Genomic DNA, 15,683 nt, shown 5'->3' on the forward strand with positions numbered 1-15,683 from the left:
TGTGTGGAACCCATGGCTTAAGCTGAGAGATTCTTTCATGAGCTGTCAGTGAAGATATGCATGTGGTTACGGGGATTAACGGGCTGTCAAGGCTCTGCGGCCAAGTTAGATTACGCAGACAAAAATATGGCCACTGATTTGGGTTTCTTAGTTTTGATGGCCATTGACGTTATTTAAACAGAGTAATCGCGTTTGAAAACATCATAGTGCAATTTCTTTCCGGCTTCATAGCACTACGGGAGAATAAAAACAAATGCAAAGACACTGGAGACAGTTTTGCAGTCATTCATTTTCCTGTGGTGCTTGTATTAATATAGCAGCTCTTTACTTTAATCACCTCTGCAGTCTGACTTATGGAATCACTTGGCAGAGAAAAACTGGCCAGACAGTGAGAGCTCTCAATAATCAATGGTTATCGCAAAGTTCAAATTTATTTGAGATACAAAAAAAAGAAAAATCTGAATAAAGCTGCAGTGAAATATTCAATTGTTTTTATTGTTTGTTTGTTTTTAAATGAATGTTATCTGCAGTGTCATGGTGCAATTTGTTTACCAGCACTGCAGCAGATTCTGTAAACATATGGAAAACACAGCATTCTGCCAATTCAGGATTAGTCTGCAAAAACATTGCCAGACTAAACAGAATGAACAGAAAAGTGTAAATGAATGCAGCAGAACTGGAGATATTGCTGTAGTCATTCTTTTTCTGTATAGAAACCTGGTGCTTTTGTGACTACAGTACAGCTACTGTATATTTGCTTTCATGATCTTTTGTCCTCTTTTGCGTCTACATTTTTGTATTTGCACTTTTGTCGTGTATTATTTTAGAACGCTTTATATGACAAAGAAAACACAGACTGCCACAATCTTAATCTCATCTGAAAAAAAAGTCAAATTTCTTCAGCAGAACATATAAAGAAGACAAATAAAAGAAAACACTTTAGGAGTGACAACTTGAAATGAAAATTGTTACGTGAAGTTCTGCTGAAAAACAATCAAGCCATAAAAAAAAAACAAAAAATAAAAACACAGAACAATTCCTTGCTTCAGAGTAAAAAGCCTAAAAACTGAGATGGAATGCTGTGGTACCTTTTCCTGGGATTGCCAACACAGTGCGAGTGCGGCTCTGTCGGCCCTCTGAGCTCTTGGTGGCACAGCTGTGAGAGCAGGGAGACCAGGAGGACCAGTAGCTGACCACACAGTCTGCTGCACAGGCCACCTCACAGACCACTTCTGTGGGTGGTGGGTCACCTGCACAGAGGGCAATGGACACCTCTTCTCCTGAGGAAGACAAGTTATGATTTTAAAAAAAATGAGACAAGTGCAGAGCAGTTCAAACGTATCTCTAGGATCAGGATCAAGCTCCTAAGACCTATTGCCTTTCATGGAACAAATATTGGGATAGGATTAAAATCCAGTCAAGCATTGCTATCACACATGTAAGATGATCAGATTACAGGTTTACAACAAAGCATTCATCCAAATGATAAAATACAGATATATCTGCAGTATCTACTCCCAGACTCCCAGGGTAACTGCAGTATTTATATAGTGCAACAAGTGTTTTCCTTGTACAGGCTGCATCTTTCCTTAATAAGAGGGGAATGTGTTGCACTTGTGTTGACTCTGTTAATGCTCATTATTGACAAATTTAAATGTAATCAGTGTAATTAAGCCTGCCTGTTTTCTAATTGTAATTATGACTGTTACTATGATAAGGTTTAATGTTGTTTTTATTGTTATTATTATTATTATTGTAAATGACGATCCTTGAATTGATGTTGTATATAGAGGCACATTTTCCAAATGCCAATCATTTTTGATCCTTGCGGAAAACCATTTTCTCCTCGGTAAAAGATTCACATTAGACAAACCGTGACAAGAGGACTCTGGTTATGAAATTCAATCAAACACAAAAAGAATTTCATTGTATTCATCAGGAAAAAAAAAAAAAGTAAGGCCTTCACATTGGTATTCAGGGCTTGTTTGAAAACTATCCCTCAGCCTTCAACTAGAAGCCATGCCATTAAATATTTATCAAAGATTTCAGTTAACTCTTAAACTTTGTGAAGTGAACAGCACAGAAAGGACAGATCACTGACTGCACATGGCAACAACTCTTATGTCGTGTGATAACACTGTAAAGACACGGGATATATAATCTAACAAAGTGGACATAAGTGAATTATATCTTAAGTTAAAAGGTGAAGTAGAAAAAAGAAAACACGTTTCTGGTGGTTTTTGTTGATCCGTGCCCAAAGGTAACAGAGAGGCACACATTTCTCTAAGGTCCCTGTAAGAGTGGGAGATCAATTTCAGAAGCAGACATGCCATCCTGATGTCAAAACAATGCCAGGAGCCGCCAAAGCATTTTTTTTTCTTCCAGATACACACTCACACACACGGCACTATCATTATCTTAGCTGAACTCTGCCACTACATCATGGAATATGGTTTAACAATAACAACCCCAGGGCAGATTTGTCATCAATTTATCTTTTTTACTTCTCCGAGCTAATACCCTTGATACAGAGGAGGGCGGAGAGCAAACAGAGGTATCATCTCCTCCAATAGATGTGAAACACTCCCTTGGGTAGTTTGAAAATCTTTTGCCCTTAAAGGGAATGCATCAGAGATTTCCAGCCATCAAAGTAAGAGTGTGTAAAAACGGAGACGTTAATCTGCTTGAAGTAATGGTAAAGTCCCACTGGAGAGAGTATGAGATGCAGTAGAACTTTCATTTGAGGAGATGCAAATGGACTGAGATGGATGTGAATCTGCAAAAAAATGTATCTGCATAAAATGAAAAAGTCTATGTGACACAGACATCCAAACACTTCACCATCTATGGCTTTGTGTTCATGTATTTGAGACATTTTCGACTTGGAATGAGACGACGATGGGACACTGCATCAGTGCAGTCTAAGACAGCAAGGGAAGCTCAGCACACGTCGTCTCACAGATCGTGTTCTTCGTATTCCCGTAGCAGCCTCCTGATTTAAACCACTTGAAGCTCAGCTTCAACTGTTCTCTATGGGACGGCACAGAATAGGTGCGTTTCACTGTGGTGAGCTCAACGGTGATTGGACAAATGCGGCAAAAACATCACTTTCACGGAAACTCAGCTTCTCTGGGAGTCAAGAGACTCATCTCAGAGACAGACTGGGTTTCTGCATGATTTTTGATTGACATCGTTGCCTTTTCTGATTCAGTCCTCTGTGGATTTTGCATGGGAAGTCTGTAGACAAATTGGTAGTTATTGTGTGTAATCTGTTGAACTTGTTTCTTGTAACATGTGACACCTACTGCATGTCTGTCAGTCCTGGGAGGTGGATCCCTCCTCTGTGGCAGTTTTTTTGTGAGTTTTTCCTCACTCAATGTGAGGGTCTATGGACAGAGGGTGTCACTTAGTCACGAAGTTGGGCTATATAAATAAAATTTAACTGCGTTATTTACTCATCGATATAGCCCATTTTCATTGGTACACATACACTGTAAATAAAAACACAATTATAGCATTTAAGTTTTACATCATTATCGCGTGTCATTGTTCTAGTTGTTCTTTGGCAGAATGTATGTATTAATAACTGGGCCTGGAAAGAGCTTCCCCTGTTTGAAAGGCCAGAATCCACCAATGAGCTGCAAGATAATGTTTAAAAACTGCAAAAGTATTTATAGAAACATAAATTATAAGTTATTTTTAAGAATGGCAATGGAAAACTAGACACCAAACATAGTATATAAATAATTTTATTCATATTTAGACTTTTTTTTATTTTATTTGTTTATTCTAGTATTATAAGCCACATTGATAAACTGTGGTTTAAAATGTGCATGCTGAAAGTGACAAATGAGCCTCAAAAATCACATGTAAATGTGTATTGTCTTTAAATTAAAGGGTAAGTAAAGATGCCGATATTTAGATCACATAATACTAATATGTTGCACTAAATTGTGAAAATTTTAACTTGGATCAGCAAATAACATTTATAAATACCTATATACACTGGTTTCCACCTGAACAAAAGTGTTTAAGGTGTTTAGTTACACTTAAATATGTTACATAATATAAATAAAAACAGTGAGTGATTATTCTAGGTTATATATAGCACTTCTCTTTCACCTACCAGTGACATATTTTGGCATTCTCACATTCTCTTGCTGCCTTGTGATAAGGTTATTAGCTGAATATATGACCAAGGCTATTTTGACACAAATACAATTACAACATGTGGTTTTACATCAAACAACAACAAAGTTAGACAGATCCAGTCTCTGTGATGCTCGAGGCATGTTTAGAAAAGGAAAAGAAAAAAAAAGTTGTACTTTTGTCAAATGTCAAAACACTTCTGAACTATCCCTTCAAAAAAAGAGAAAAATCGTATAATTTCCCCTTTTTGTTGGAAAACAGAAATCACACAGGACTAATGAATATGTTCACAAACAACACTAACAACTAATCCACAAAGTTTTGCTTGAAAAGGCAGCCTAAACCGAAAATGTATGATGACATGAATCCAAAGTCATATCCTGTGTGTGTGTGTGTGTGTGTGTGAATTCATGTGTGAGACTACATGTTGAAGGGAGACTCTGCAAATAGATGGCTGCCCTAGGGGTCCTGTTGCATTATTAATATAGGGCTCTGTAGTTGGGGCTCTTACTCAGATATAATATCACTGCCTCCTGCATGCAATTTCAACATGATTTCTATTCTGCTCGCCTACATACCAATTAATCTCCTTCACTGTTATTATTCAGATACATTTACAGGAAAAGAAAAATGAGTCCTGGCCTTTAAAATTAATAGTTTTCATTCACTCTTCATTGGCAGCTTTTAAGATAAAGTTATGGGAGGGGGGAAGCAACAAGGCAAATTGTACAAAATCACTGTGAACATCTAAGTGGGCCTGGTCTCTAAAAACCGCCATAAGGGTCACCAACTGATGCTTTTGCTGTATTTGCGTGTGAATGGAATAATATAGTTCACCATTAACGGAATAGTGTGGCCAGTGTGTAATAGTTATATACATGTATAAGTGGTCATATCTGTCATAACAGCCATCAGCTCTGCACTTGGTATATGTGAGCCTGTGTTCACTATGGTTGGCAGCTAGTTTATGAAAAGGTGCTGACTACACTGGTCACTGTGCAGTGAATGGGAGCTGCGTGAGCTGTCAAAATAGTTTTACAAAGCCTGAGGCAAACAGCCAGTGGACTAATACCTGTAGCTAACACAGCAGTTCTTATTGTGGCGTATAGTTACCGCATTTGTCCGTTTCGGCTTTTCTTTGTGCAGCATAACTCAAGATGCAAATTCTGTGACAGTAAAGGATGCAAATTTGGGGATATAAGTAGACGAGTGCCTCCTTTACTTTAGAGCAATATCATGCATTGCCGTGTTCTGAGGAATGTGCCGTATTTGCTTTTTGTCTTAAGTTCAGTAGCTCAAGATTTACCTCCATCCAGACATACAACAAGCTTTTGTTGTTATTTTGAAAAGAAAAAGACAAGTAAGAATTGTGTAATTTTGATGTAAAACTGGGGAATTTTAGCAAAATAAACCTCTATCCCTCATGGTATTGGGCATGCATAAATACACTTTGAGTGCCTGAACAGTGCTTAGGGTTGTATGTGATAAAATATATTAAAAAAAAAACCATCATGCCAGAGGTGTCAGCTAATCAACACTCCCAATTTAAAACACACATTTATTTAACTTACAACAGAGATGTAAAGGGCTAAGTAAGAACATCACTGTTTTCAGCAGATGGTAGAAAATGGATGAAGACCAAGTGAAAAATGCACAGACATTGTGATGCACAAGAGTGATTTACTTCATTCGGAAAATGAGTCCAGCCTTCCTCATGTTAGATCCCTCTGCACCATCATGAGCCCCAGAACTTAGATGCTCGTAAAATGTTAAATGCTCTAAATGCTATTTGATTTCATCCATACCTTAGTGACTTGAAGAATTACTCCGTGTTTGCTTGGCAATGAAAGCTGGTATCCACATAGGTGATAAAAGATGCTTCAGTAGCTTCAGATTCCCCATCAGATATAATTTACTGGAAAACATACACTCGACTGCATGTTTGCATGAGACCTTGGGCAGAATTATTCAAAGGATTTACCGTCAACTTTGGGGTGGGGATCTGGGTTTTGAGGTTAAAACCCGCAATGATATTGAATAAAAAAGGTAGCGATGTATAAAAAAGGAATCTGTACATAGGAAAACTAATTATTTCAGCTGTTGAGGTCTGATTCTGTATATGCTGTAAGAATGCACTGTGACGTGGGTTGATGGTGAGAGCAGCCTTTTATTGAAAAAGAAATGATCTAGTCTTGAAATGAGGAGACTGCTGAAATAGAACGCAAACAAGAGATCACTGATTGATAGACTGAGTGAGTTGCTCTAAATTAAGTCTTTGTACCAGGCGAGTAATGACGAGGAGCTGGAACATTTCCACTTCTCATGTTATCCAGAAATCACCCTGAAGCCTAGCTCCATGAACATAACGTTTGCAAAGAAATCATCACGATTACGAGACATCATTACAAAAAATAAATAAATCCGTAAACAAAAGGTATGTGCATTTGCACATATCACAGATGCTGCCTGTTTTAAAACAAGAATTTAATCTGTGTAAAAATGTCTTACACAGATTAAATCTGTTTTACTCTCCACAGTCGGTCTAAACGTGTCTTCCACAACAGCTCAGACTCCTACTGCTATTTCTGCAGAACTGTGCTTCTGTAAAACAGTAGTGGGAAGACAACGCACCACAGAAACCTAAAGATGATGCACAGAAAGACATTAAAGGTTGCTCACGTTGTTATTACACTGTAGTAAAAACTACATCACAAGTGGTGGTCCACGAGACTATCTGAAGTTGCATTGCTATTTAAATGGTGAACGCAGGAAAGTGAAGATTCTCTGCCTACAATGCAGAAAAAGGGAACTAGAGCTGAAAATCAGTTAGGATTAAGGAAATGAATGGGAGGGGAGGAAGAGACAGAAGTACAGTACACTAAGTTTTTCTGGGGGGCTGAATTCAAGGCAGCCAGCACCCTCCATGTTTAAAAAGCATGTGGTCCTTGGATGGTGCATCCTCTGCCTCCACTGTCCCGTCAACTCTATTAGACTGCACAGGATGAAGAAATGCTCCCATATTCAAAATGCTTTTAACTGATGATGATGACGAGGAGGAGGAGCAGCACTGAAGTGCGTCACAGTGTGCGACACAATGTGGATTGTGAATTGCACCATGCGGCTTTCTGCTGCCTCAAGATAGCAATGCATTGACACTGCGTCTGACCTCTCACCTTATTTTAAGACAAACACACCCATGGATGCACTGATGAGCGCAAGCGCTTTTGACACCGACATGACATGTGAAGCGTGTTTAGTATTTAGTAAAACTTTCCGCGGTGAAGGGGGTCACTGAGATCATCTCAGCGAGATGATTGTACAAAACGCAACAAACTGAACAACAGAATTATAACGGTAATGCCATGACTTGTTTATCCATATATCACCCCTTCAGTCTGAAAACAATTACAGTAAAAACAAGCAGATGGTACATTTTAAACAAGCAGTCAATATAGAACGGTAGCAATATTAAGTCCTCCACACCATGATGCTCAGAATTTTTTTGAATGTCTGTCAAAGTCAAATTTCATCAGAATTATTCATGAAAAATAAAATGCATCACGTCCCTGGCAGTATTTTTTGACATCCACTGATATGACTGCCCTCATATGAGAAATACAAGCGGATACATTGTCAGTGCAAATAGCTTATTATGACCCAAAGTTACGTTTTATTAATACGTGACCTCCCACAGCCACGGTAGCTATGAGCAGAGTAAATGATACAGTGGAATAATAGATTGTATTGAGCACCAGAGTGTGTATAACAGGAAGGTTTAATGTGAATTAATGTCTGACAGATAGATGCTATGAAGCTATTTTGAAATCATCCTAACCATAGACTGCCGCATCTATTCCCAATTATAATTAGACTGGAGCTACAAGTAGCAGTTAAAATAATTGAGGCTGCACAGCCATCAGTTCTGTGGTCTAAACACAAAATATTATCGATTGCCCTCCTTGAGATGCATGAACTCTCAGGTGTCATGTGATCCATTCTGCTCAGCATTATCATTATGTTGATAGGAACATAAGAGTTAACAGACCATGCATTATTCATGAGGGACCATCACCCAAGTTTATGCGCACAGAAAACACTGACCTGATTAAAAGTCAGAATAAAAGCTTCATGCAGGCATTAATTGGTCATTTCCATAGATTTAAAAACCTAATTGCATCCTTTTTTTTTTTACCTGTGTTTTATAATCCTGTCAGAAAGGATCACATGTAAGTGTATCAGAAGGCAGAGTAGGGTCCACATACATGAGCCAATGGGAGAGAAGAATATGGAATTATTTGCAGCAGATGATGTTGAATAAGTAGCAAGTTGTTTGCTGTTGCTTTCTTAATTGCCTTATTTGATTTCCTATTCAAGCATGTTGTGCTGCAAGAGGATGCAAGCTGTCATAAAGAGTGCTGTGTTTTCACAGTGCAGTCTGGAGTAGCAAAGATATGCTGCTAAATAAATAAGTCTGACTGATGTCGGTATGAGCCGCAATCTTCCAGCTAGTATTGTGCATTTGGAAAGGAGTTAAAAGCATTGTTTGGTAATTGTCTCCTTAAGGAAACACCGTTAGAATGAAAAACTGTGTGGTGCTCAAACGTGTTTGTAAATGATCAAATCTATGTCTAATAAGATGTTAAAAAAAAAATCTACTCCAATAAAATGCCACATTTTGTAAATAAACATATTTGATAAGCCACATCGAAAATAAGGTCTTTGCTTAATTGACAACCCACAACTGGGTTGAAATCCCTGTGTTTTGTCAACCTTTTCACATTAACTGTCATTTTATGGGGGTTATAAATTAAAGTAATACATTTAGAAATAGTTTAACATTTTGTGAAACTAAAGCTTCTGGTTATCATGTCAAATGTCAGGCTTTATTTAACAAAAATGTTCTCTCATTTGTCAATATATCGCCCAGGCTTTTGACGGAAGTAACACAAAGCGAATGACCCTGAAACACACCCGAGTTCAGTGACTGACAGACACTGTTCCTATAACATGCAAATCCAGGACGTACCTTCAGAGCTGACACAGGTGGCATTCTGGGCTGCAGCTCCAGGACCACAGGGCTGTTGACTGGGAACGCAGCTTCCCTCTTGCTGGACCTGCCACAGGTAGCAGGAGGGATCCTCACATGGGACGGACTCGACCAGATGAGGACAGGGTTCTGCAAAAGTGCCGGACTCCCACAGCACGTCTCTCCTCCTCTGTCTGAAACCTGACAACAATGCTTTTTCATTATCACATTATATACTGCAGCACTATGATGCATTCCAAAAAAAAAAAAAAGTTTGGAAACCAGGTTTGTGTGTGTATTCAATTCCCTATAGACATTCTGCTACAATACACTTAGACCTTAAATGAACATTATCTCTGTGATGAATTATTCAAGTCTCTCATTAACTGTGCTGCAGCGAGCCACAGCACTTCCCAGTAACATTAATAAAAGTCATATGGAACAATTTACAATTATCATTTGCTTTTTAAGCTGGTGTTGGAAATAGGCAAGTCTTAATGAAGCTGGTGTTGTTACTCATCCAATAAAGATCAAGTGTGTAACAGTTTGGATAATTTATTGGCAGAAATTACATATTTAACAATTGAAACGTTGCTTGGTTTTTGTAGAATAAGCCTTTTAAATGTACTTTAGGCAAGAGCTGTGCTTTTTTTTGTTTTTTTTTAACAGAGGCTGCCATATTTCTACTGCAGCCCAAATGGACGCACGTTTGGTGTTTTGAAGCGGAAACTTACTACGCAAATAAAGAGCAGTCTCACCCACGTAAACCTGATGCATAAATTAATGAAGAAGAAACAGCCGAGAGAGTGAGGGAGGGAGGGAGACGAGATGTGAAGGAGAATTTAATCCTTTCTGCTATGCGAAGGCCACTGCAGTTCCCTGTTGCGCTTGAGAAAGGGAGAGACGAAAGTGTAGGAGTCTTCCATTGTTGCACTCTGCAGTCTCACTATTACATGTCATTAATTCTTAAACACTAAAACTTTACCTTACTTTTTTTTTTTTTTTATTTAAAACTTCTGCAACACAGGTAAGAGGTATAAGATCAGTGGAGGTAAAAGATGAGTGAGTTTTGCGTGCTATAGAAAGCTAAAGGAATCAATCGCAGCTCATGTCAGGCTAAAATATAAGTTACAGCAAAAAAAATAAAAAAATAAATGTATGAATAAAATAAATCTTTGCTGAGACTCACCCACCATTTGGGAGAGAACGGAATAAATGTTGAGTGTTGAAAGTTAAGTGTTTAAGAATCCAATCCTATCCAATTTTATTTGTAAAGCACTTTAAAACAACCACAGTGGACCAAAGTGCTGTACAGAATAAGAAATAAAACACAAAGTAAATAAAAAGGCATAAAGGCTCAGATGTAAAATACATTCAAAAAACAACTACAATAAATGAAAAGACATAAAACATGGATAACGGCCATACAATAAAAAACAATAAAATAAATAAAAGCAAAGGTAAAATAACGTCACCAACTTAAATAGTGTCAAAGGCGAATGAAACAAACATGAAGAGGACTGTCTTATGTGCAGAGGCAGATCATTCTGCTGTTTAGGGGCCACAACAGCACGGTTGTCAAGACAGGTTTTTTATTTTCTTTAAAGAGGCACATAAAGCTGACAATCAAGTGGGAGCAGATGGAGAGAGAAGAGAAGAGAAGAGAAGAGAAGAGAAGAGAAGAGAACAGGGCCTAAAACAGAGCCAAGAGGAACCTCGCATGAGAAAGGAGCAAAGGCAGATACACAGTCACCTGAAGCACTCCAGTCTACACCTCTAATGCCCACCCACTGCTCTCTGAGTGAGAGATAAAGATCATGAATTACACAGTCACCAGAGTCAGAGGCTATAAAGATATCATCCAAAACTCTTAAGAGAGCTGATTCTGTGCTGTGTAGAGTTTTAAAACCGGATTGGAAAACCTTGAGATTATTGTGCTATTCCGGAAAGGCCAAACATTTACTGAAAAATACGTTCTAGAGGATTTTAGAAAAATAAGACAGTTTGGAGATGGGCCTATAATTAGCAAAAACTGAGAGCTCTAGAGAGACCTGTATATTTAATCAGAGATCGCATGACTGCAAATTATTTACATATTCTTTTGATCTGAGAAAGTACCAGTGTAATGACTGTCCTTTACTGTGTTGCAGTATAGGTTATTTCTAGCCTTACTAACTAAAGGGTACCTTTGAATCCAGTGATTCTTTCAAAGTTAATCAGCCTTAAAAGTGTTCAAATTGTACAGTTTCACCTGCAGGAGTTGCAGAGGGCAGGTGAAACATGTTCTGCTGCCACAGTGAGGATTAAGTTCTAATTCGTGACAAGTGAAAATCTGTTCTTAGAGCCAAAGTGAGAATCTGTCAAACAGCCAAGAATTATGTCGGTCACAGATGAGGAGCTCAAAAAGACCTAACTCTCAAAAAAGGGGCAACTGTCAGAGAATAATAGCAAGAGAAGCCACGACTTGCTACGGTAAGTCAGCCAGCTGACTGGGAAAAGTGAGCTGCCTGCAGATGTCCAACCAAATAAAGACTTGGGAAGCAGCCAAACATTATTGTATTATCAAACGGCTATGGGGAGATGAGGAAATGGCAGCAGCCCCATCTAACCCAAGCCCAACAGGAATCAAGGGGAATCCCTGGAATAATAAGGTGCAGCTACTTGTGTGATTTTAGATTTGCTTTTTCTGAATTTCTGTGCCATCATACAGTTTTTTTTTTTTTTTAATCACTTTTGTATCACTTGTTTTCAACTTAAGGCAAGGCAGGTTTATTTGTATAGCACTATTCATACACAGGGCAACTCCAAGTGCTTACACTGAACTCCACACAAAATAAATATGAAAAGAAACCTATTTAATTCCCCAGTTTCCCGATTTAAGCATTGAACACATTGCTTCTCCAGGCAAGCATCTTGAGTTTATTTTAGTACGTTTTGTTTATAATAGAACAAATGAACAATTGCAGTGAGATATAAAGGAGAATTTCATGTGACTTGAACAGTAAATGTGTATTAAATATCAAGTGTGCCATCACAAAAACTACCAGATAACATTTTGACATAACCATTATGAAACCAGCGACCAATAACCGAGCACGTCAGCGCACCATGATTTGATTTATATTGTCCACCCTAAAACATTCAAAGTTGCATTTTTTTATACAATATTTATTCACAGTGTCACACTTCAACTACTACTTTGTGAAATACAATCTTTATCAACTGCTGAGCTCTTCCAATTTCCTGACAACACACACAGAGGTTGTGGTAGAATAAAAAATGCTTTGTAGGCTCAAGTGCTTCACCCACTAAATTCTCTAACACTCTCGCAGTAGCAGCTTTTCTTTAGGAGCCATATTCATTTCACCACTGCACTGAAAACTTGGCAGAAAGGTCCCACATTCTTTCCTGAGCAGAGGTGGAACTGTCTAACCCCAGGATGCCAACTGTGCAAATTACATCCACCCGACCATCTACTGACGAAAGGCACCAGTTCAGGAGCCAGATCCGAGTGCTGCTGCTCAAATGTGCGCTCGCAGAGCAAAGACACTGTGGATCGATCGCAGTACTGCCCAGAGCACTTAGTGCTACTCACATTCAGACCACAAAAATAACACAATTCGGTCCGGGCATGCCCCCATAGATATTAATAATTGAAAGTTTTCTTGGTCACAGTGGGTTTATTCCAGGGAAATAAGGACTATCCAGTGATTTTCATCACAATGTTGTTCGTAAAAAATCCAATAGTCCAGCAGGGTGACTTCTGGTGGAACCAAAACATAAAGTGTATTCATTTTTTTTCCCCACATAGCTGCAAAATGTGATAGTCTAAGATAACATGAAAAAAAGAAAGAAAAAAAAAACGAAAAGCTCCACTCCAGCTATTTAAAATTGTAATTTTCCAGAGAGCAAAGCTCATCTTGGCGCCTCTACCTGAAAAGCGGGATCCCGCGGGCCTTTCGATTAGGAACGGATCAGTTTCCGCTGCTGTTGTAAAACATGAGGTTTAAGTGCATGTTCGATAGGACCGAGAAATCTCTGCAGCACGAGCAGCATGGCTGGATGACTTGGATCATAAGACTACTCTGCTACTCAATAACAGTTCATTGCTTTCCAGAGCTCACTTTTTTTATCGGTTTCATACTCCTTTTTTTTTTTGCTTCAGGCTCTGGGTCTTTATGAATGCCATCAAAAGACAGTATGCCACAAGAGAGCCCTCTGCTAAACAGCAGATGCTCTGTTTTGCACTCCTTGAAATATATTAATGACACTGTCTGTGAGAGGGGCTGACTCATCCCATGGAGATCCTGCGTTGAAGATTGCGGGCACTGACCTGAACAATGGACCCTTAAGTCGTTCCCCGGGGCGCTTTCATGCACATTTACTCATGGCAGGGATGAGGTCACGCTGCCCTTTTAGCACAGCACAAACACACCGAGAGCGCCACAGCACTGCCGTCAACGCCGACAGAAACTCACACCCTCCACTCCACACGGAATGTCTAACCTTTCTAAAGCAGTCAGAAAAGACACGCGCTCACCTGTGCAAAAAAGACAAGAACGTTCACACAGCACAAGTGTGCTGAATACTCCAGCAACAACACACACGAACACTCAGACGGGAGGTACATTTTCTGCTGATACTCCCATCACCCTCCTGGGGACTAAGAGCTGAACTACAGGTGTGCTCTCTTTCTGTCTTTCATCTGTGCTGGTTTGTATATGTACTGCCTTATTCCTTCCTCACAGCAAGCCACTTATCAACCAAGAATTTACGATTCAAACATACACTGCCTCTCGCTCTCTCGCTCTCTCTCCCCTGCGTTCTTGTTCTGACACCGTCAGCCACAATACGTCTCTCACTTTCAGGTTCAGCGATGGAAAAAACCACAGAAGCTTAGACTTTCAAAACATGGTGCAGTGCAAAATTTGAAGACATGTGCAATAGCTTTCCGGTTAGCGCAAAGCTCCCGTTGACCGAATTAAAGATACTCAGCGGTTCGGAAAACAGTTTCTGAGAACAATGAATCGTGACTGCACAACACAGTGAAGTGCAGCAGAACTGGACTGTTTGTCATTTATTGACTTTTGATCAATAAATAAAAGCCCATTTATTATTTTCTTTGTAGAAAATTCCTTGATACCCTTTCTGTGTATTAACTCTCTTATGGAAAACACTGAGAGCAAATGCAACCACCGCTGAGGCAATATTTATCATTCATATTACTTTCTTTTTTGACCCTCTGTAACAGTGGTTCTCAGCTGTTTTGGAGCCGCGAACCTTCAAACACAGCCTGCGCTGACTGTCATCTGTTTTTTTCCATAACGCATGAGTAATGAGCAGGTCTCTGGTTCTCTGTAACATGAATGGATCTTCCTGTTCTCTCAGGGCTATTGTCTGCTTCTTCACTTGCAGCAGTAACAATAAAGAGTAAAGCATCTCACACACGAGGGCTTACACTCTGACTACGTACGCCAACATAGCGAGCACTTTTCCTTTAAACTTTCCTTTTTTTTTTACTGCAAAACTATTTTAATCAAGTTACAGAGTTTGACAAACAGGTTTTTTCCTTAATCCTTTCTCCTTTTTTTTTTCCCTTCTGTTTTTTCCTGCATCAGTGAATGTTGTTGGCTCAGTGGACAGGTGCAATGAAGCCGAGATGATTCTTAACTTTTTGATTTATTTGTTGTCAACTTTGACTGTTGTGTGAAGTTGTAAATCAGGAGAAACACGACACGTTCTGTGACACTTTCCTTCCTCGCTGCGCCGCCGAACAGCTGTTTAAGTTGCATGCATTGATGATCAGTTTTGTGTCTGATTCTGACACAACGCCTTGTATTTTCTATTTGAAATCCATACGTTCACTTAACATGCCTTTGATTGGGAAAGGCGCAGTGACCATGTAGTAATAATAAAAATAATAACAGCAAAAGTCATGTAAATCCTTGCTGAAGAAAGCCAGGCTGATATTTCCACTGTAGTGAGCTCGGTGCTCTGCTGGTACGGGCATATTCCGTTGCCGCTGATGGAGCAGCTGTCAGCAGCAGATTCACCTTGAGACGCGTGTTTGAATTCTTGTTGGTCTTGAGGTTGAATATTTCTTCTCTGCCTCGTCATAACAAACTGGCTGGATGCTCATGCTCAGAGGTGAGGCTGACGCACAGCAAATTAACCCAATTCCCCCAAAAAGTCTTTTGATAGTTTGTCCAAGCACTAACACACTTTGACTCTTAAACGCACTCAGATATCATCATTGGTATAGACAGTTTAAAGTAAAAACAAAAATATATATTATTATTTGTATTGTCTTATTTTAAAATTTCTTTCTTTGTTCTGGTGACCACCAGACATTATTCTACAACCCCAAAAGGGGTCATGACCCAAGGTTGAGACAGACTGAAACAACTTATTTAGTCTCCCTCTTCATTTCTTATTTTTTTGGATCTATATCTTTCTCTATCTATCCCTCTATTTACAGGCTGAAGAAATCCTTTGTACCACAGTGATG

The 15,683-nt window shown here is 39.1% G+C and overlaps 1 protein-coding gene across 4 annotated transcripts in view; it reads right to left on the reverse strand.

Annotated features, from left to right (window-relative positions):
* Positions 1 to 15,683, reverse strand: part of thsd7ba (thrombospondin, type I, domain containing 7Ba) — a 158,841-nt gene that overhangs the window by 58,010 nt on the left and 85,148 nt on the right. For all 4 annotated transcript variants that reach the window (XM_044018621.1, XM_044018619.1, XM_044018620.1 and 1 more), the window contains exons 8-9: positions 9,176 to 9,376; positions 1,089 to 1,280 (exon numbers count right to left, since the gene is read on the reverse strand). In XM_044018621.1, the coding sequence (XP_043874556.1) occupies positions 1,089 to 1,280; positions 9,176 to 9,376 (393 nt within the window). The remainder of the gene's footprint in view (positions 1 to 1,088; positions 1,281 to 9,175; positions 9,377 to 15,683) is intronic.

This window comes from Solea senegalensis, linkage group LG2, assembly GCF_019176455.1.
Source record: "Solea senegalensis isolate Sse05_10M linkage group LG2, IFAPA_SoseM_1, whole genome shotgun sequence".
Classification (NCBI taxonomy): domain Eukaryota; kingdom Metazoa; phylum Chordata; class Actinopteri; order Pleuronectiformes; family Soleidae; genus Solea; species Solea senegalensis.